The sequence below is a fragment of the Cariama cristata genome, unplaced genomic scaffold, assembly GCF_000690535.1.
Source record: "Cariama cristata isolate BGI_N322 unplaced genomic scaffold, ASM69053v1 scaffold612, whole genome shotgun sequence".
Classification (NCBI taxonomy): Eukaryota; Metazoa; Chordata; class Aves; order Cariamiformes; family Cariamidae; genus Cariama; species Cariama cristata.
In genome coordinates, this window is record NW_009605357.1 from 189,936 (window position 1) to 213,750 (window position 23,815).

At 39.0% G+C, this 23,815-nt stretch overlaps 1 protein-coding gene across 1 annotated transcript in view; it reads left to right on the forward strand.

Annotated features, from left to right (window-relative positions):
- Nucleotides 1-23,815, forward strand: part of LOC104158298 (disks large homolog 2) — a 118,684-nt gene that overhangs the window by 67,186 nt on the left and 27,683 nt on the right. The window contains exons 3-4 of the mRNA XM_009695905.1: nucleotides 1,937-2,113; nucleotides 13,066-13,141. Of these exons, the coding sequence (XP_009694207.1) occupies nucleotides 1,937-2,113; nucleotides 13,066-13,141 (253 nt within the window). The remainder of the gene's footprint in view (nucleotides 1-1,936; nucleotides 2,114-13,065; nucleotides 13,142-23,815) is intronic.

The window sequence follows — 23,815 nt, forward strand, 5'->3', positions numbered from 1 at the left end:
GATTATTTATTGTCTTCGTCCTCAGAGAAGGGAATTATCTGGGCTTTTCTGAAGATGTTAGTACATGACTATAAACTCTTTATGAGAAGACACATTCCAAATAGCATTTTTCCTCCTCCTGAACCAGACCTTTCATGCAGAATGAGTGCTTATGAGAGCTTTTAAATTATTTTGGTTTCATAGTTACAACTCTGATAACTTTTTTTTAAGTTCTCCTCATTATGAGAGGTAGCCTTGAGTGTTTTAAATCTACCCATAAAGCTGCTATAATCATTCTGTGCAATTACACTACAATGCACAGCAATTAATTATATCAAATCCTTCTCACAGAAGTGTTTACCAGTGAAGAGATTGCCATGGCTTTATTTCTGACAATAAAGGAGTAGGAATATACATCTCTTGGGAGTTTAGTTATCTAACACTTCTGTAGTTCAGGATTATAATCATACTATTTTCCCTGTAGGAAATAAACATCAGTTCTTGACAGGTGTGATCTTTAAACAATATTTTATATGGGAAAAATATTCCCAAGTATTTTTTTCCTGTAAGAAACCAAGATCTGTATTTTTAGCTAGGTAACTCCGACGAGTGACCTGCACTTATGTAGAGCCTTGCTGGGATTCACATGCAGGGTCTTCTTCTGAGAAACTGGAGTGTGTCTGCCCTGGAGACTGCTGATGTAGGTGCCAGGTGTAGGACTCGACGAGGCTCAGAATTGGTATCACTGTGGCTTGGTAATACAGAGCCCAGGGAGGCTGAAGATCTTTCACGGGATCTGGGTTGAATATTTAGGCAGTAAGTTCATGCTGAGCTATGCCCAGCCACAGTTTGATAGCCAGGTACATTAAAGCTAGCTCTTGGTTTGTGTTTATGGAGTCACGAGACTTACATATACGTCCTATATTAATATACATGTCCTATACATGGGATGTTTTTGGCATTGGCATACCCAAGATAAAGGTCCACTTGAAACTGGTGGAAAACATCTTCAACATCAAAGGAAATAGGGAGGGCTGGTTAAGCAGCCCAGGGGGACTGGACGTGGGCAGTGAAAGCAGTGGTGCTGTGTGCCCCCTGAGTGCTTTTGGGGAGGTGTATGCCAGACTAGTGCTATTCTGATCAGGGCATCTTTCAGTTTAGTTTCAAATTCTGGGAATCCAGTTTGTGCATCCTAACACAGCTCCAGGACATGAACCAAAGCACTGTGAGTGGGAATAATGAAGAAATTCCCTTTGGAAGCTTACTTCTGGTCTGAACTAGATGCTAAGATAGGTGCATCCATTCACCGAAAGAAATGCATTACCCTGACACGGTTTTGGTCCCTTGTATTTAGTCCTTCCAATGCATGCCTGTCCGCCAGACACCCCCCTGTCTGAGCACAGGGAAGAGTGAGAAAAGGAGAAGATCAACAGCCACAAATTAAGAGGCATTTATTCACAGAAAGGGTCGTTATGCATTGGAAAGAGCTGCCCAGGGAGGTGGTGGAGTCCCCATCCCTGGAGGTGTTTAAGAAAAGACTGGAGGTGGCACTTAGTGCCATGGTCTGATTGACGCGAGGTGTTAGGGCAAAGGTTGGACTCGATGATCCCAGAGGTCTCTTCTAACCAAGCCGATTCTGAGATTCTGTGAAATTGCTGTTGGCAAGGTGACAAGGAGGGCTTCTGGCTACCGGCTTAGTTTACTAGATACTCTGATATGGTGATTGTTCTTTACCAAGTGAAACAGTAAATACCGTATTTTACTGTTCAGTTTCTCTTAAAAAAGAGGATTCTGTAAAGATTAACTTCACAGTGGAAAGTTTTCCTCTGAAAAAGACCTTTCCCTTTGGAAAGGAGCAAGGGTTAGCTGTAACATAAAATATGACAAATTGTTCAGAAGTAAATGTTCCCAAGACTGATATAATCACCTGTCTTCATATCTTTCTTTCCTTTCACAGAGCCATGTTTGACTATGACAAGAGCAAAGACAGTGGCCTCCCAAGCCAAGGACTCAGTTTTAAGTATGGAGACATCCTTCATGTCATCAACGCCTCGGACGATGAGTGGTGGCAGGCAAGGAGAGTCACTCTGGAGGGAGACAGTGAGGAGATGGGAGTTATACCCAGCAAGAGGAGGTGAGTGCTGCCTCCTCCTTCCTACCTCCTTGGCCATGATGTTAAAATATTACATTTTATTCTCAAGACAGGGTGCATCAATCTACTGAAAAAATGGGGAAAGTAGAGGAAAATCCCACAGTTACTATTTCAAGAGTTGGAAGATAGGATTTTTGCTGTGAGATTTAAAGAGCTCAGGCTGTTTACTGAAAATAAACTGAAAAGGTGACTCAATTATAACGGATTAGTAACTTCACAAAGAAAGGGGGAAAGGAGGAGAGAGCACCATCTACTAAACAACTTTGGCAGAAAAAGGAAGAATGAGAACCCAAGTCTGGGAATTAGCTCTGAATTTAAAGTGGAGCACATGTTTTAATGTCAGGGTGATTAGCCATTGCATCAAACTGCTGAGGGATGTAATGAATGTCTTGACATTTTCAAATCAAGACTGTATGTCTTTCTTTTGAGAGAGTAATGGGATTAAACTTCTCAGCCTGTGCGATGTAAAAAATGACACTAAATTATATAATGGTCCTTTTTGGCTTCAAAATCTGTTAATTTAACCTCTGCCTGCCTGGAAACTGGTGGATAATCAATATCACAGTAAATTTTTCATATAATGTAAATGAAGGAACTTTCATCCACTCTCCAAGGTAAATCTGGATCTTTGTTCAGCTATGATGGATTCATGCTGACTGACGGAGAGAGAACAGACATCTGAATCTCTCTCATTGTTTGTATTGTTTACTCCGTCTAGGTGCTTTTGTCAAATTGGCCACAAGTCTCTGATAGCATCAGAACTACCGCACAAATCAGTATTACTTTCTGCCTCTGTTGATAGTTGCTATAGAAAGGTCAAGAACTGAAAGGGTAGGAGGAAGATGAAATCTGTCAAACCACATTACATTTCTCTTTTGCAGCAGTGCTCCCATACTGCAGATAAACTTTCTATTCCTAGCTATTTCAGCTTTAGCATTAATATAAAAATGATCATGCGTATTTTTTATAGTGGGGAAATGGGATGTTTTATGCTTTATAGAGCACCTGGTGCTGTTTCAAGAGAGTTGGCCCAGATGCTGATACAGCTCATGGTACTCCTTGCTCTAAATCATGTAAAAGTAAACTGAGAGGCCACCAAATACCTTGTTGACATGAGCCCTGCCCTGCAAGGACCTTATTTTCTCTAATCATAACTATGTTTGAATAGCAACCACACCAGGATTTTCAGGTAAAAAAAAAAAAATAAAAATTTTGGAGTTGTATTATAGATAGAAATAAAAACTACATTATAATCTTTAAGATGGCAAAAATGTTCCCATTGAACAGATTTAGTCTCTAGATACTGAAAAAGGAATGCTTGTCTACTATTAATTGCTACAGTAAATACTGTTGTAATGACATGATTGGATCGCACATGGGAAAAGGGGAAAGTATTCAGTTATTACTGAGGGAAGCACATGCACAAAGCTCACTCACAGTGTGGTGCGTGCTATGAAAAGCTACAAAAAGCTGTCATACTTAATAAAATGACTATAGGGGGAAAAAAGGGCAAAGCAAAGCAACTGATAAAGATGTGGAGTTGTAGCTTCTGTAAGGTGGAGAGGATGTAAGTGCCTAAAGCTTATTGGTTTACCTGCACAGTGATGTTTTCAAGGACAAAAGATAGAGGCTCTCTAGTCAAGGTCAGACATTTGGTGCAGCCTAAGAAAAAGATGTGGCTTAGGAAACACTGGGAGAAAAGAGAAAAAAAAAAAGAGAGAAGCAAGATGAAAATAGGTTGGTTACAGTCTAAAAATAAGAGTCTTGAATTTGAAAAGGTACAAGTATAGCTACCATGTTCTCCACTTGTCATCCTGTTTCTTCACTAGTGAATCTAAGAGGTCTGGAAAAATCAATGGCATCTGATTTTCTGTCTGCATTAATGTAATGATGTGATACACCTGAGCTGGGGTGGAGGGGGCTTGCTATTATTCCATAAAAGGTTTCAGTTGTGTAAGGTTATTTTTTTCCAATGCACTGAAAAGTGAGTATTATTTTCTTTCTGTGGATTCTGGATGGTCCCTCACAGCCAGTGAGACTGATGTGTTCTTGCCAGCATCTTCTGTGGTCATTTACACCCTGCAAGGGGAGGATAAGCAATCAATGCACACAGGGCTGAGCTACAGAGAATAAAGCTCATCATAGTTGCCAGAATGTACAAATTCAGAGTTGAATTTCCTCTGCGGGTGTGGGTTACTGACTATGAGAGGCTTGATCTAAAATAGAGTAGTCCTGGGATTCATTTGACCAACTGTGAGCAACTATGGCATGGAAATCTTCATTTAAGCTCTTTACTCCAGGGTGCTATACCTCTTATAGTTTATATGGGACTATTTCTATAGGCATTGTATGATATGTAATACAGCATATGTCATATCTAGCAGTAAAATATGCCTTGTGATAGAACAGGAGAAAAAGAGCATCTGTAGCTGTTTGTTGGGCTGTGACTCGTCCTGCAAGCCCAACTTCCTATGATGTTGTAGGTTGAAGAGATTTCTGTATTTGTCTTGTACTTTTCAATCCCCCATTCATTTTCTGTCCCTTTTCTTTAGGGTTTGGGGTTTTTTTAGGGGGATGGTTTGGTGGGGTTTGGTTTTGGTGTTATGCTTGGACTACTTGTGCCTATGTATATATTCAGGAATACTATCCTGTGGGACTGTAACAATTTTTGCACTTTGGGTCAGGGAGAGGCTATACAGATCCAGGGATTATTAGTGCCAGGGTGAGTCTTTTAGCTATCTGCTTTACTACCTTAGCTCCTGTCCAGCAACAGCTAATATACAATTCCCGCATTATTCGTAAGTGAAATCATTATGGAATAGCTCTGAAAGCCAGTGACTGCTTCAATTTTATTTTGGTGTGTGTATATATATACGTATGCATATATACACACAAAGCCATAATAAGTATATTGTATTCCTTCGTTAAGGTGCTGTGTAATAGTAATTGCTTTCCATGTATTTAGTTTTGCATTTTTTTTACCTCTTTTACAGGAGGGCCCTTCACACAGTGCCATTTTAGCATGAGCTGATAAGAGAAATTTTGAATGATAAATCAAGACTCCATACTCATTTTCTCCTCTATGATATATGTGATATACCAGAATAAATCATAATTTATAATTATAGGGGAGTTGCCACTCTATTCTCTTCAGGATGTTGGATACATTACCAGACTTTACCTCTTAGTGGTTCAGTAGAGTTTGAAAGCTATTTGTCATTAGATTTCAGTGTTGCTGCCAATGCGTGGACTTGTTGCCTCTTAAATTGTAAAGTCAGGCTTTAAGAGGGAGTTTTGGAGGGTAGCACTGCAGCTGGAGGAGGCAGCACAAAGAAAGGAGAGTGGCCCTGTTTCTCCACCGATCTGTGCAAGGACCAAATCTCATGAACTGGTGAGCTGGTGACCTCAGTGGGGATTAACAAAAACTAAACGCTCAGTATCCTGCAGTGCTAAAATATCATTGCAACCCTTTCTGCATCTGAAAATAACATTTTGTCCATTTGTCAGTATGTATTTATCGTTTGATTACAGCTGTTGCTCTCAACCATGAGACTGAGTAGCCAGTAGGGTAGAACCCAAATATAATGCTATAAAAGTGTTGTGATATTGTATCATATTGATGTTGGGAACAGTAGGACTTCAGCATAAGAGTCTGCAAACCGGTTCAGTTGTGGTTTAAGAGTCACCAAATAGTTCTTATTGTATAATATTAATGTATGAATATTGCAGGCCAAATTTCTCCTGGTTCTACACCTGCCAAAAAGATTTATCCAAGCTACATCTAAGGTGAGAGCAGGGCACAGTTGTTATGCTGGGCAGGGTCTCCAAGGTGAGGGGACATAACTACCAGTCCTGTCCCAATCTCTCAGGCAGCCTGTGGTATTATCGATGCACCATGTTTACACACATGAATTGCTCCTCTACCATCAAAAATTACGATTTTATACTGGAATGATCAACAGAATTCATTTTACACTGGATTTTTGTTACATTTAGATGTATAGATTTAGATTAGAATTTCTACATATGCTGGGCTTTTGATCACAAGAATTTTTATTTGCCTCATTGTCCTTTCTATTGTCTGGATAAACAAAACAAATTCAGCTTCCCATAAAGGGCAGCAGCAAGCTGAGCAGCCTATGTCTAAGATTCCCTCTCCATGGAGACACCCACATTAGTTAAAGCAAATCAACCAAAAGCATGAAACCAAAGTGCATAAGTTAGAGTGTATTAAATTCCTAGACAGATGCTCTAATTCAGTAGTAAGGAGATTTTAATTTGCTGTAGCATTGATTTTACACCTCCAGTTCTGTTCACTTTTTCTTTGCTGAGTCTCTGCACACAGAAAAGCTCCTACATCGCAAGCCCCACACAACAGCAACTTCCCACTTCATGAATGTTAAGCTTCAGTATTTTCTATGACGTGTGTATCTGCTTGACTTGGGTCTGTGGGTCTGAAAGTAATTTAGTCTGCGCTTTCACACAGCTTGCCCCAGAACTGCTGTGTGTAAATTCTCACCACTTTTACTACTGCTCCCACTGTAGCCAAGAAGGATTTGGTCCTAAAACATTGAAATACTTACACTAATCTTTCTGTCGTCTTTAAGATGTGCAGCCACAAAGCTGGTCTCAGACTGGACATCATTCTAAGCTATCCATTTTCAGGTAGTTTAAGTACATCTGACTGCCAAATGTTATGCAATTTGTGTCTGTATTACCGGCTGAAGGTGTATGATGGTACCAGCCTGATATTTGTGTTCTCAAATAGACAACATTCTCCCCACAAATACATGTAACCATGCTCTTCTTTCGGAGTAAAATGGGGGAAAAAGTACATAAAAAACAATGTTTCACAAACCTTTAAGGACAAGGAGCAAGCGGTGTTCCCAGCAGAGAAGTCCCTGTGGGCAAAAAGCCAACTTAAATTTGTTATTCTGCTCAGCCTGGCAGAAGGGCATGTTTATCCACTCAAATGAGTTTTATTTTTAATGGTTTCCTATAAATTGTCTGCCTTTCTAAATATCCCTTAAGACTTTAATCCTTAGATGATAAAACTGTTTAACATGGCTTTTTAACATGTAAGCTTTGTCTCAAATAAGCTACCTAACTATACTTACTAATCTAATCAGAAAAAATAATTGATATGTATGTGTATGTATAAACTTCTTCCTGTTCTCTTGCAATGATCGGAAACTTTAATGTGAATGAAAACTCCCCTTAGCCTTTAAATAGAATAAGGTTGTTCTACAATTTTATGAGAATTCACTTCCTAATGGCATTAGGTCTACTCTTTTCACAAAATATTGACCAGGTGCTGAGCTGCTGTCTATAAGCAAGTCACTGAAGGTGGAGAGCTGAATGAGAGCACGTTCTCTCCTGAACATGTTCTGTTGCAAAAATGCCACTTCAGGAATGCTCAAAAATAATTTTGAGAATTGCAATCTATTGGTAAGCTCAGACCTCACATAAACAAGACTAAGCAGTGCAGAGGAAGGAAGCAATAAAAAACTATGGACTGAGTCCACACATTTGGACTATAAATAGTAATACATATTTTCACTTGTCTTTCACTTGATGGGCAAACAAAGCAAATATAATGTGGAGGACCACATGATATGATGAAGCAAGACAAGAAGAAACATGTTAACAAAGATGTAAAATATAGCAAAATTTTTCAAGTATCCATTTTACATTGCATTCTTCTACTTGATAACTCTCCTTACTACAGTTCTCATGCTGGATTTGGAAATAACTTTAATTCTGCAGATCACCTCAGTGCCAAATCTGTGCAAATTGGGCTACTGTAACCATTTTATTTCCTCCTTAACACCAGTTTGCAATTTGCATCTATATTCTACATCAGTGATGAATACTGTTATTGAAGATTAAAGCATGTCTCACTTGATATTTTACTTCTCCACTGTGAAGACTGGTAAGTGCTTTTAGAAAGGCACTGAGAAAATTCCCAGTGGTCCATTAACCCCCAACAATGTAGGATCACAGTTCATGTCTGGTTGAGTTATGCTTGATTTCTTTTTGTTTGCAGTGCACACAAAGAACTGAAAGTCTCATTTTTAAAAATTCTAGAGGCCTATTTTCAACAGCTACATGTGCCCAGAAACACAAAAGCAGATAGACATTGCAGTGCAGCGAGTGTTGCATCCCAGTAATAAGTTCATCAGAAGAGAAGTAGGAAGAGAATAGCATCCCAAAGAACTGAAGTCTTGAACTTGCTAGTGAGGAAACACTGAAGGCTGAGGTATATTTTCAATGTGTCTCTCCATTTCTTTAACTTTACATGGGAAGAAGAGAATGAAACCTCACCATTGTTGAAAAAAGGGCCATGAAGTGTCTACTACCAAGAACAGTTTCAAGAGAAAACGAGAATACAGAGTATACTCCATCTGTCCCAGATTTCAGGTGGTCTTAGACCATTTCCCTGTACACAGAAGTGTTTCTGCAGGGAGCTACACTTGCAAAGCGGGTGGAAAGCTGGAGGTGCAATCCCCATCAGTTGTGCCAGGCAATGCTGTCTCCATGTGGGGCTCAGAGCTTTTCAGCTCCCAAGTCACATTCAAATGCTGGATGTAGGTGTCTTTGAACATTTCTTGAAATCTCATTGGCTTTCAGTGACCCCTAGGCACTTTTGAAAATAGGACTTGAGCCATGAAGTAGTTTTGGAAATCGTATCTGTGCTTTCCTCATCCTTTAGGCATAGCTCTATCGAGCAGATATATAATTAGAAAGAGGCACAGGAGCAATGTCTACATCAGGCAAGTCAGGGTTGCAAATTTGGGCCTCTGCAAATTTGGTAGAGAGGAATCCTCCCCCTTCACTTCATTTTTTTTTTGCACAATCCCGTATAATGCTGCTTTGTGCAGCAGTGGTGAATGAAAAATGGATACGGTTTGAAGTGAAACATTCCTTCCTTTAAAAGCAATTTCCCCAGCTGATTGATCAAAACGTTGTCCAAGGGATGGCAGGTTTGCTGTCAGCTAAAGAAATGTAAGGAATTTACACTTGTATGCTATTTAGGCATTTGCAATGTCAGCTGCTGAAAAAAAACCCTTTGTGCCTAAACTCCCTTTTTCTTGCTGAAAAAAGGGAGTCAAGTTTATTTGTCCTTAAATATAGCAATTACAAACCGAAAGACTCAAAAAAAGTACTAAAAGTACTTGAACTAGTGTTCCTTTAAAAAAATGTATTTTCTAAGAGCTGGATCAATGATGCTAAAAGAACAGATACTCAATACTTTTTATCTTCATCATTTTAGTTCCCTTTTCAGCTCTATCTATGGCAAAAGTGTCCTGGTAGCTCAGATGAGAAATGATGGGAACATCTTAGTTCATTGCAGTCCTGCACCATGACCACCTCAACAAAGACTAAATCTTTGGAGAACCAAGCTAAATTCCAACAGCATTTTCCACAGTATGTAAAACCAAAGCTTTTCAGACATTCAGATATTGGGTTGACTCCTTCAGGAAAAAAGAAGTATATTCCTGACACCAGAGCAACCCACTGCCACGTTTCAAGTCCCAGACCCAAGACATGAAGGCAGTAGAACACCTGAGCTGAAGTGCTTTAAGAGTATATTATAAACTGGGCAAATGCATTTATTTTATCCTAGCCTTTTTCCAACAACAGCTAACCTATTTCATTGACACTTTTGGCAGCAACAGTAATGTAATCACCCTGAAACACAGGAAATTTCAGCTTGGAAGTTTGCAGTTCAGCTAAATTATAAGTAACCAAGAACAGTTTTATTGTGGAAGGTGTCAGGAAAATTGTAATGGGAGGCAACTGTGTGCTATCCTTAATACAGTACCAGATTATGAAATGTTTGTAATATTCGGCAGGCACGCTGAGCATGTATGAACGTTATTGGTATGTTTGCCTGGAGGATTAATGGCACTTAATGACATTATTTATATACTTCTAAAAGCAATGCAGGATGTTTCTGCAGCTTCTCATATGTCTGCTACGCCTGTAGAAAGCAGGAAAAAAGCCTCCATGGCTGCTAACGCAATTATGATGAATTTCATAAATAAGATCCACTTAAATAAGATCCAGGGTTAATTTCCAAATTCCTTTATGCAGTGAATAAGAAATGAAGTTAAAAGCAGAAGTTTTAGGAAGTTAGACAGGACTGGAATGAGTTTAAATGTTAACACACATTAATAAGTAGAATACTGTGTTCATTTGAGCTAATTATTTTCTCTGAAGGCATCCATCCTATTTAGGCAATTACACAGCCTCAAGTCTTCATTTCGTACCGGTACTACCAAGGGACTTAATCTGCTAGTTTAAGTTTGAGACTGTTCATGTGTTTTTAATAACATAGATTTAATTTGAAAGCTGCATGTGAATATTCCACACTTACAGGGAATTTATTCTAAATTTAAACTGTAACTATAGTAACCAACATTCACTATTCCAGTAGGAAATATGTAAGCCCACTCAGACAGAAGGAAACATGTTAATTATCATTCTGTCAAAAGACCAGAGTTTATATTTTAGAAAATAATTATCAGAAACTATGTATTCTTACCATCCAGACTTAGAAACCAAGAGATTTGCAGGATTGTATTCTAATGACATTTGTGGGAAACTGTGAGTTAGAAAAAGGGTAGTGTGTGGACTAGTTTGGAGGATATAATAAACCTCACTTTTTTTCCCAGCTATTTATTGTCTAGTAAAAATACAAAATCGAGCACTTATAAGCTGGCTTTGCGGGATTCAATTAGATTACCCAGAACAATTCCTAATCTTAGACAAATAGAGTTACTGTTTCAATTATAGGTAGATGACCAGATTTTTTTTGCTTAGGCCAGTAGATGATAGATTCTGTAGATGATTTTGCAAAGGTAGTAAATGTCACTTTCACAGTAATGACCATATTAGTCAAGGTGAGTAGGGACATGGATAGCTTCATGGACTCATAGAACCACAGAATGATTTGGGTTGGGAGGGACCTTAGAGATCATCTATTCCAACCCCCCTGCCACAGGCAGGGACACCTTCCACCAGACCAAGCTGCCCAAAGCCCCATCCAACCTGGTCTTGAACACTTCCAGGGATGGGGCATCCACAGCTTCTCTGGGCAACCTGTGCCGGTGCCTCACCACCCTCATGGTGAAGAAATCGTGAACATGTACTAGATTTGTTTGTAGTAAACTGATCTTCAAGATGAGCTCACCTAATGCATCCACCTGCTAATGGGTGGTCAGTTCACGGGGCCAGACTAGAACTAGCCCAAAGAAAAACCCTTGAAATGTACAGTTTGTGTCCTTTCCAATTGGCCACACTATTTGGTAGTGTGAACCTGCCCATCTTTGTTTTCAGAACTCACCCACTCACAATGAGATCTTCATTGAAATGAGTCAGAAAAACAAATTCTTTTGCATTCTATCTGCTTGCAAATGTTTGTGGAGGGCATGGTTTAAATAAGACCACCCACCCAATTCACAGCGTTTTAGAGTGGCTGAAAATAGCTCTTCTGCCCCTGAGCGTTTGTACATCTCCTCAAAAATGCTCTTTTGAGCAAAACTGTGCAGTTTGAAGTAATCAAAGCCTCAAGAAAGTTTCTCTGCACTTGAATATTGTAACAAATAGCATACCTCCATCTTTCAGAAGATAAAATTGAAGTTAATTTGTAAATAAAGTTTTTAAAACAAGAAAAACTTTCCAGTTATAGCATTTGCAAAATTATTTCAATCAAGCTCAGGGCAAGACCCTTAAAAATCTATGGCATTGTAAAGTCAGTATTGGAGAACCTAAGCTTTAAACAGTGATCATGTGCGAAGGACTCTGCAAAGCTACGGGCAGACCGTCTGCGTGTGTGTAGTGAATGTTGGTTTATGGGTTTGAGACAATTTGAGAAAACTTAAAATACCTAACATATTTGTTAAGTATTGCCCAATAACACATTGGCCCCTGGAAAACTTCTAGGTACCTCCCTCAAACACAAGTTAGTAAGAAATTCTCTGGTTTTCCTTTGAGATTCAAGGCAAAGATTGCTCTGAAGCATGGGGTAAAGGAGCTTCCCCTTCCCCTCTTCCAGTCTGCTCCAGCCAGACAAGCTGCTGGATCATCTCAGTCAGCTGATTAACTCTTTAAAACCATTACAACCAATTCACTTTTATTACTCAGTTAGTTTTCTGCTGCAAAGAAAGCTGCAATGAGGGGAACTGCTGGGAGCAATGGGAAATGAGGCAATGGGAGGGAAAAGGAGCAAGACTCTCCTTTCCAACAACTGCAATTTCTTACATCTTCTCAACCCATCAGGTGAAACTTCATCCCTTTTACTTTGCATTCGCCATGAGCTTAGAGACTGTTCACCACTGCTGTGTGCCACGTTCTGTTTTGTCAGCTGGTTTAAGTTAATTTTAAAGGTATTTTTAAGGTTGGGGTTTTTTTTAAGCAGTTCGTTAGTCAGGAACCATGGAGTTTTTTTAAAAATAGATTCAGAAATTGTGGGATTCACTTTACCTTATTTGCATGGTCTAAAATTTACTCCATCGTAAAGTGCACATCTGAAAGCACTGAGGTGAACAGCTTATTCTCTCTCTCTTCTTGTTTCATTCCTCTGACCATAGAAGAACTCTAAATGCTGGCTGGTTTTTGGACAGCTTAAATTAGAGATGGTAAATCTGTCCTTAACGTGCTTTTACCACACTGCCGTGTGTGCTGGGAGGCAGTGCTGTTCTGCTGGTGTAGGACAGGCAAAGTTCCTCGATTGCAGTCCTGTGTTTGCCAGAAAACTGCTGCTGAGGAAGTGACCTGACATCCCTCTCTTTCCAGTTTATTAAATTTGCTTTAAATGCTCACTTTATGCATAGTAAGTCAGCAATGGTCTTGGGAGATCAGATAGCAAACGTATCGTACCAAACACTGCTATAATCAACATGTGTTTCTTTGTGTTTTCTTTTCCCCAGAGTTGAAAGAAAGGAGCGTGCACGTTTGAAGACGGTGAAATTCAACGCGAAACCTGGTGTAATTGATGCAAAAGGGGTACGTAAATAGCGAAACCTTTTGAAATTGTACTTTGTAATTGTTTTGTATGTTTCAGAGTAGAGAAAATTTTAGCAGCATAAGGAATATTTACATTGTTGCAACCGAGACCTGGAGTATAGTGCAATATAGACAGGAGTATAGTATGATATAATCTTTGAAATAATTAAATATTCTTTTTGTAATAGTATGGACAGTACCTCCTAATTGAAAGATACTAAGAAAATAAAGAGCATTCTGTAATAGCTGTGATTTTAGTAAATGACAGATAGAGAAGAAAAGACTTTAAAAAACAATGCAGATGGATAATTGTTTAATGAAATAGGGCAAGAAGTGTAAATTGCTGGGCTTCAAAAACTGCTAAGTCTCAAACAAAAGGTTGAAAGTTAAAGAGTCCTGGATGCAAAATTTAGGGTTTGGATGTTCTGCTTTGATAGTTGTGACAGACATTCAACACGGGTGTGTTTCACAGCAGCCACGACGGGCCAGCCAACACAAAACATGCAAGTTCCTTTCCCCCAGCGCTATCTGGACAGGCGTGCCTTCTGTTACCGCTCTGCTGCACCACTTTATTGTGCCCAACAGTCAACAGTTCTCACCAGCCTGATGTCTCATAGCCTGTACGTTGCCGTCTGGCTGGCAGAAGTTGTAGCATGAGAAATGCCCACAGTCCTGGCTGTTGAAGTATATTTTTCTGCTGAAGTGTAGCTTGCACTTGTAGCAGTAGTCAATACTTGATATTTGCAGGGATTTATTTTTGAAAACGGTCCAGTTGGCATGTATGGGATTTACAACTGAGGGCTTCTGTGAAGAAACTAAGAGACAGAGCTTCAGAAACCATCAGCAAAAGGTCCTGTTTGGCTGCAGAAAACACAGGGCAGGGCCAACACTGGGTGATAAGAGGACACAGTAGTAGGTAGGTGCTAGCAAGGGATAAAACCAAACGGTTTAGCAGGTCCCTTCCAGAACTGCTGTTCCTGTGGTCCTCTGTCTAGTCTGAAATTCTCATTCTTAATCTCTTCTTGCTTCAGTTCCCCTCTGTAATGAGAGGAATAATACTTCCTTTAGCCCATTTTATTCTGTCCTTTCACTCAGACAGATTAGCAGAATAAGAAGTTCCTCTTGCTATGAAGGTGCAGTTCCTAGCGCAGTGGGTCCCGTGCCTCTACATGCCAGCAAAATAACATTTCAGACTTGCAAATACTTCCCTGTTACTGCTCTACAGAACAGCTCCTGAGCTCAATGCAAATGCAGAATAATTGCACTGACTGAAACCAGTTTTCCAGATTTATAAGGTATGTGGAATCAGACTTCAGCCTCTGGACATTATTTGCACATACAGATAACTTGGTATAAAATATACCAAAATATACCAAAATATATAACAATGCACTGTGAAAGGACTTGCTCATTATATTGCATAGCTTCAGGAGTCAGAACTCTGTTTTTCAGTTTGAAAGGACCACTCTCTGCAAACCTGTAAATTAATGTTGCCATTTATTTGGGGAGATAATAAGCTTTATATTGCCAATGAAATCACTTGTTAAATGTCTATTTCCTGTATATAATCAAAGCCTCAGGGGAATAATTCATTCATAACTAATGGTCCTTATTCGAGTGAGTCTGTCAAGAATTTAATTACCTCTTGATTCCCCAAATTGTTTTTCCATTTTTGTCATCAGTGTAGCATTAATCTTGCAGCCACTCACATCAATGTTTGCTTCAGTGTTTAGGAAATGGCGTAATTACAGACCAAGCCCATTGTACCCTTTCGGGAGCACACTTTCTAAAATTTGCTTTTGTCTATTTAAAAAAAAATATTTGAAAAAGCCCGCAATTTCAATGCTTTTTGGGAAAAGATAATGTAGGGTTATGTTCAAAAGAGCATAAAGGGAAGAAGGGTTCACTGTTAAATTAAGCATCAATACATAAAATGAGGTGTTTGAGTACACATACATGTACGTGCATTTTAGAGATCAGCATTTCCATTTAGTCTTTCAGTGTTGAAAAAGAAGTGGCATAAGCTGATTAACAGTGTATGCTTGACTTTTTTTACCTGGAAGAAATTCAGTTCAAATAAACAGGGCTGCAGTAGGCCCAGGAGAACTCTTTTGTTTTGAAATCAAGCTAATATTCAGAGAGAAATGGGCTTCTGTGTGTCTGTTGCACCTTTGTGCTCATACATTCATGACCACGTGGGCAAGTGGTACTGTCTTAATTTACTCTAAAGATGAAATTGCGAGAACAGCTTTTCATGGGATATTTCTAAATTTGGCCAGGAGATGTGCATGGAAGCATTTTTTAAACAAAATTTAACCGAGTACAGAGAATCTTTGGGACTTTTTGCACAGGTAAAAGGGTTATCCTGTTGCAGTTTTATCTGAATCAACTCACTCGCCCCAACTCCTTTCTTCCTCTATAGAAGCAATGTTTAAGAGCTAATAACCCACAGCAAAGGTTTCATGAGATGATAATGCCAAAATTTCTTTGAGCTGGCTATGATTTTAAAATAGACAGTTATTCTACAGGTTTTAAAATTCCTATGCATTTTCATCTGTTTATACCTCATTTTTAATCCCAAATCTGGAGATAAGATACAAAGAAAGTATTACAGATGGTGTGATATTTGTAGCTGTTCAGCTTCTTGTGTCTCACTAAAAAGGTGGTTAAGAACACTCAGCAATAGAGTTGACAAACGTGTTAGCAGGGATAGCCTTTTCAAAGGCGCAAAAGTTCCTCTTTTTCAAGCCTAACTTGGGTGCATTACCTCATCTAAAAAATAAGTTGAGTATGTTTTAAAACTGTGATTTAGAATACTTATATCACTTTTAATTAATTTCATTGGACTCTTCCAATCTATGGCTTGTGAAATTAAAGTCTACAAAATCAGGATGGATGCAAAAAACAGGGAATGTGAACCACTATTAGGGAGCTCCAGTGAAATCTTCTGGTCTCAAGTTTAAATCAGGCAATGGATAGTACCTTTCTGTATAATGCATAATTAAATGCTGATGGTCATTATTACAGGATATTGCATAAAAAATAAATAAGTCAAAAAGGAATTAGGTATGTTAGCAAGCAATGGATCCAATGACAACTTTTAACACTTCTGTTATGTAGCTCAGGACATACTAATTGTTGATTTCAAGAAGCAAAGAGGTTATAAAAGGGGAAAGATCATGTTTCTTCCACTTTTTCTTTTACACATCTGTTATGGGACAACTTCAGAAAGAGCTACTGGGGTAACTGGATCTCTGGTGTAACCCAACAGGGCTACTTTTCTTTCATGTTCCATTTATTTTGACCAAAAGAAACTTATTTGTTCAGGTTCAGAGACATCATCAGAATCCTAGGTCCTATCAACATTTTTAAAGATACCAAACCAGTTAGAGATGCTAACACCTGTGTAACAAGGAAAAGAATACAAATACTGATTTAAACAGTTTTATTTCACCAAGCAAAGACTGTGCTTCAGTTGTGTTGACCAAGTTCAGTCTCTAGCTTCATTCATATAATTGTAGTAGTGATCGTCACTACCTTTTCTAACTGTTGCTGAAGGTGGCCGGAGTATCAAAGCAACCAGTTCACCCCTCTGGTTCCCTACGGCTGCTCTGTGCTACTGCAGCAAAGGAGAGGATTTCCAGGACACTGGCTACCTTCAAGTTTCAAACATAAAAAAGATAAATGAAGAGAAGTTATCACAGTTATGATTTCCTAAGTATTTGCTATTTCAGTCTATAGAGCCCACTGGTCTATGGATAATCAGTGGAAAACAGAGCAGCCCTAAAGTTTGTGTCTGATATTTATGCTGGAGGAAACTATAGCAGTTATGTGAGCACAAAGTTAATTAAAAAGTATGTTTATGTTATGTTGAACTCAAGATCATATCCCAGGTATGTTCTGATGCTCACCTTTGCACCAAAAGGAGCAGAACATGTTAGTAGCTGTGAGCAGGGTTATAGATCTGCCAAAGTGGCATACTGAATTCTTGGTAATTCTCCCTACCATAGGCTTCAGGCTGAACAAAAATAGCCTTTCCTTTGCTAATCCTAAAACCCACAGTGGCTGAGGGCTTTTCAGATTTTTTACTGAATCAAAAAGAATGTCAAACAATGGAAATACTACAGAGGGAAAAGAGATGAGCCAGTAATCTGCTTTTTTCTCAACTGTTGTAATTACAACCAATCTTTCAGGAGACAAAAATAGCACCTCTTTTGCTTTTCTCCCTGACAGATCATATACTCTTTCTTGACTGTCTCTTGAAAATATTTTTATAGTGGAAACTGTAGCTCTTGGAAATACCTTTATCAACATCTCACCTTTTTACTAACATTCATGGACAATGCCTGTTCCCAGAGAAGTGTTGCACTATCTTGAAGCATAATGTCTGGTAAAAATTTTATACAGAGAACTGGTTTTTTGTACCATATGCCTTTTCATTTCACACTTTATTTGGCCAGTGACCACAGAACATTGTCTTATGGACAAATACCCAATTTCAGTTCCCAGTGAAATAAATGTCATGCCTCTCACAATCTCTCAATTTTTAATGCCTGTGTCAGGGTGCAGGGGGAGGTGTTCAGTCCATGATTCCCAGGGAAGCTTTGCCAGATGGGTGCCTGCCCTAGTGATGCTGCTCAGCAGGGTGCCAAACAGGGACGAGATGCCTGCCAAGAAAAGAGACTGCCCCATCCCTCCAAAATCTCTCCCAGCAGCTCTACTGCTCATCAGCAGTGCAGGTCCTGGGCTGTGACCCACACCATATCACTTCATCACTATCCATTAGTTTTTTTCTATTCAATTAGCTTGTCATCCACCGTTCCTTTCATATTCCAGTCAGATCACCTACATTGCACTCAGCCTGCCCCTTCAAATGCCTCTGAATGTATTTATTATGACAGTCAGAAGCTTGATAGCATTTAATAGTATTTCTTATGAACAGATTCTGTTTACGGATCCCACTGCTCTTCCTGCAGTATAAGGTCATCCTCTTGGTATACTGTCATTTTAGCAACACTGCACGGAGGCATGAAAGGAAAAAGCTAAACTTGACTGAGATAGCAAATTCTGTATTGTAGTGTAAATAAAACCCTCTGCCTACTCGATGCACCTCTCCTCCAAATGTCAAAATCTAGTGACTGTCAGTCACATTATGTTGCAACTATTTCTCAGCAATTCGTTCTTACAGATAGATCTTTATAAGAAGTCAAAAAAAGCTGGTGGAAATTATTAAAAGCAAATTGCTGAGCAGAGATAGTTTCTGCACAAGGACTCTTTATTTGCACAGGGCATTAGTAGGTCTGAAGATACTCTCCAGAACTTTGGTGTGAAACTGCCCAGTGCAGGGAGAAGGAATAAATTGCTCTTCTCCAGCTGACTTTGTTGCTATCTTGCTTCTGGTTTTCTCTCTGTTGAATTTAAGTTCTGTCAAAGGCTGCAAGACATCAGAAATGAGGGTAGGCTTGGATGTCATGGAAGAATCAGATCTCAGCATCATTCCTGCCAGTGCAGCTTGTAGCTTGGATGAGACTTCTCCCCATGCTGGAGGAAAAGCTGGGTCTCATTTGTCCAGCTGCCCTTGCTCTTTCATGCATTTTCACATCCTCCACAGTCCTGTCTTCACATGTCATGATGGCTGGAGCTGGTGCCAGGCAGTGGATGCTGGCTGCACATCTGTTTTGGCCTGAGCCCATATTATTGGGCTGCCCTGACCGTTCCCCTTGAGATGAACACATTTTGCTCAGCGTTTCTGCAAGGTGCATTAGAAATATTGCTGTCATCAGCATCTAGTTCACTCGTGCTGAAGTAATCAAATGAAATTCAGATGATAAACCAGCACATAGCCAGGAAAATTTAACTATACAGTGTCTCGTTGCTCCAGGATATCTTGAGGCACTCCACAAAGACATGCAATAATTTAATATTAATGCCTATTGGGCCCAGATCACCCTCAAAAGTAAAGGAAAACTAGTGAGTCTTCAGTTTTAATTTATGCCATGGTATCAGTGTTGACTCTAGCAGAAAACTGGCATGCCTTAAGGAACCTGGTTTTTTTAAAGAGGTGAAACAGTTCTAGAAATTGTGAAAAAAACTGTCAGGTCAAATTTGAGGCTTTTACTCAGCTGAAGCGAAGAACTATGTTTTCATAGCTTTCTTTTAAAAATCCAGTAGAAGTTTTTCTTTCAAATTAAAAAAAATACTAAAGGAAAAAATCTTTGGGTCTGTTTTCTAGTTAAAAAAAAAAAAGAAGAAAGGCCATTTTGCATTTTATTGAGAAGTATAAATTCTAAATATCTGCAACTTGTAAGCATAATGGAATAGAGTAGCAAATGTGAAAAACAAACGCTTTGGGGTTGAACTTGATCCAGATAGTGAAAAATATTTCTGCCTATTGGCAGGTTGTCAGTCAAAGAAGATACTGATAGAATCATTTCTTCAGTTAATGAGCAATATAAATACATGTATTTCATAAATTTTCCAGTGTCTTCAGCCTGATAATTGTGTGGAGTTTATTCATAAGATAATACTGTTTCTTAGGTGACCATAATGTTATATTATCTATAATATATATTTATGGATAATAGTATCAGTGTTTTCTATCCCAAAACAAGTGTGTGCCATCCCTGCTTAGGTAAGAGGAATGTTTAAGAGAGTCACTGACATAAAGATATGTAGTATAATAGTTTAAATTGGTTGCAGATTAAATGTAACAGTGAAAATTTGCTAGCACAGGTAGAATACCAAAGTTTACAGCTGAGAGTTAATTGCTTTTCTTCTAAGCTGTTCCAGCAGAAATTTGTGCTGAGTTTAACTTCATGCGTGTGCTATTTTTATAACTTGTTGTCTAATGCCCTGAATTAAGTGGTAGGAAATTTGCATGTATATATAGATAATGTCATAGTTACTTGGCTTTTCTTCGAAAAAAAGTAGTTGAAAAGAAAAATGTATAGTCTTGGCAACAGATATTGTCAAAAAATTAGAAACAGAAGAAAGTTTTCTTCTAGCAAAATTTCACACAAAGCTCCAGAAGAGTGGAGTTAAGCGTTAACACTCATCAAGATGATACAGTCTCTATATTTCATACCTTTATTTCTGCCATACTCAAATTCAAGCAGTTCAGTTATGATTGACTTAGTGACTCACAGGGCATGTTCGGGAGGTTATAGGGACACGAGAACTGCCAACCTGGGTCAAAGCCAAAGTCCCATCTGTGAGACTGGTAGGGTGAGATGCATTTACTGGAAGATGTAGAAACTTCACCTCTTACACAAAGCTCACACCAGTCTCTTAGAGATTGACTTTGGTTTTGTTTGCCCATGTCTTTATTTTTAATAATTTTAGCTGTAAGGCCTAAATAAATCAATGTTCTAAATGAAAACCATGAGCCTGGTATGATTCACTGTCTCCCGAGCCAGACCTTTGCCATAATTCAGCCGACTGCAGCAGTCAGCTGTGAGTGCGAACACTCTTCCTTTAACTCAAAAGGGCAGCTCAAAAGATAAGCATACTCCAATTATCTTTCAGTGAATAGTTTGAGGGCATATAGGTATTGCAAATCTTTCTCCACCACTACTTCACAAAAGAAGAGTAATAAAGGTCTTTATGCAACTTACTGGTTTTATGCAATGGTCCGTTTTATGCAGTAGTTTACACTTGCACAAGTCAAGTGCACAGCACTTGATTGCACAAATAAATGATTCCATAAAAAATAGTGATAAAGAAGCAAGTTGGGGTTTTTTTACCAGCATAGATAACTAACACCTTCTGCAGATTTATTAGTGAGATTAATTCAAAAGATTGCATAAAGGAGACCGAAACCCTCAATTTCATTTTCAAATCTAAAGAAGCACCAGTAGTCAACAAGGAGTCAGAGTTAAGAAAAAGATACGAGAAAATATCTGATCAAAACTGAGGAATGAGGATCAAGATGATAAAGGTCCTACAGTGTACACTGTAGGAGAATCTGTGGGCCTGGACCAGTGATCACACAGTCACAAAACTTTGCCAACTGCACACCAATGTTACTGTTGATCTCTGAGGCTCTTTGTCATCATTGTTGCACAAAGGATGCTGAGACAGGTTCACATGCACAAAGATTTATTAGCAGCATCAGTAGCTGATGGCATACATCAGCTCTAACAGGAAAAGCTACTTTTTGGTAAAAAAAAATTTAAAAGAGTAGAGGAAGATTTGGGATAACATGTCCAAACGTCGAATACACTTTCTAAGTCCAGAAACAGCCTTGAGAAAGGAGAGGAAGAGCTTCACACTGCCCATATGACTGTAGTGAGCCAGGGTAAGTCAAAGCCCGTGCTGGCGCCCAGCACACCTCTGTGATGCTGGATCTGTGAGCATCTCATCATAGAAGGAGAGACACTAGAGCTGGGAGAGGCTGCTGCTTTAGCTCTTTTCCCTCCACCGCCCCCTTCTCTCCCAGAACTGCAGTGTTATTCCCCATAGTACTTAAGATTAGCAGATTTGTTTTAAATGTGAAAAATTATCCAGGCTTTTCTGCTTCCCTCGGGGCAGATTATTCTACATCCAAATTGATTTCACTGTCAAGGAGCTTTGCCCTTTCTTATTTTCACACTATTAATCTCAGTGTTGCTGCTTGAACAAATCCTTCCCACCCTCTTTGTGTACAACCTTCAGATACTTGTAAATGACCTTGGCTGTCACGTACACAAGGTTCTTACGTTGGCGTTTCAATCCTGCCGACAGTGATGCAATGCAAATTAGCACCGATGAATACTCCCTTCGTACCTTGCACCAGGTTAAATACATGTTTGCAGAATTGGAAATACTGCTTTTACATGCTTTCCTGAAAGTCTATTAGTCTTTCTGTTCCCCTGGTAGTTTGTGTTGCTTGTTTTGTTAGGAATTAAAATTGAGTTGCTGGCTGACAAGCGGCATTAAGTCAATCTTAAAAAAAGATTAGTAAAATTTCATATTTATGAATACTAAACAACACTATCCTTGTCTGTAGAAGCTAGACAGCACGGAGTTTTTAATCAGGCTTGTACTTTTTCATTTTGGATTTCCAAGATCCAAATCTCCCTGCAGCTTCATGGGAAAACTAAGCAAGCAGAGTTATCTTCGTCTGAGCTTCTCACCCAGTTTGTTCTCACTTATTTAAACAGATTATGGTGCAAAAATTCAATAAGGAATGACTGTAGCCCAGGCATTTATTTTTTTTTCAAATACTTGCAGTAGCTAAGAAAATTTAAGGTTGAACTTAACAGAATAGGGCCAGCCTTCCCCCAGCATCGCATAAAAAGACATAAAGAAGTTCACAAGTGTTTTTTGCCGGCATATAACTGTGTGGTCAGACTGAGAATGAAAGATACATGTCTCCAAGAACATACAGTGTGGTCACTATACAACCAGGCTTACAGTTGCCACTAACAACTTCTTAGCTTATCTTCTGCCTATCTGCACAGGTGTCATCATGAGCTTTCTGCATGTGTGAACCCAGTTCATGGCCAAGTTTGTGGTTACACCAGGAAAGCAAGAATGGCTCAGTAGCATTGGCTTTCTTCTAGACTTGGTCAAGTAGTCTACCTCAGTAGCGTATCTCAGTATACTTCATTATCTTTCTTAATAAAAGAAACTACCCTGGCCTCAGTAACAGTAGTTGACTTAGTCCTCACAAAGTGCCTGTAAGGAGGGCACTGCTATGGTCCCAGTATTGCAGGTGGGACAATGAGGCAGAAAATCCCAAAGTGCAGGTAACAGTATCCACCAGGTCATAGTGTTGACTTAGTCCCCACAAAGTGCCTGTAAGGAGGGCACTGCTATGGTCCCAGTATTGCAGGTGGGACAATGAGGCAGAAAATCCCAAAGTGCAGTTTGACCTATATTCCCCAGGCCATGCTGCCATGCTAACTGCCAAACTGCTTTTACATAAAGCAAATATACTAACACAGGATTCTCTTCAGAAGTTTGTTCTCGAGACTTCATAGTCATCATGCACTTGGAATTGCTAGGTGAAAAAGCCCACTATAAAAGCAGAGGTGTGATATATATGTTTGAAAAGAGAAATAACACAGAGTATGTGTTACAGTCCAAAATTTTTCTTTCTGGTGTCCATGCAACTTTTTGGTATGACAGGAAAGACTTAACACGTAGAGATTTGACGGTGTTTGAGTGCCCAAACCTTTATTAAAGTCAGTGTTCAAACAGAGTAAAAGAATGTACCTAATACAAAAAGTGTAAATTAAACATAGAGAAGAGGATTGGAGGGACATAATGCTGATAAATTTTGTAGATTTTTGTACAGTGCTGTATAAGTGAGGGCTTTTCATTTAAGTTAGGCCAAAACCAAGTATTAAAGGAGAAGACAAAAAAAAACATAGCAGATGAGAAGCAGTAAAATGAATGAACTTCTCATATACACTGCTAGACCAATCTCAGAACAAGACTGACATAGATAATCATATAACATAAAAACTAGGCTAAAGCTTAGCTCAAACCTGCCTAAAAATAGGTGGTAAATGAAATTCGTCTACACTCTATGTAAAAGAATTTCACAGCCAGTGCTCTGGAACAGCTTTTTCTCAGGTGATCCCAGAACTGTAGTTCCCAGCTCGTGACTGAGGGATTGAATTGATTGAATGAAATAGCAAAATAAAGCATTCCTGATGTATTTGGGAGTTTAATGGCTTTTAGAAGATA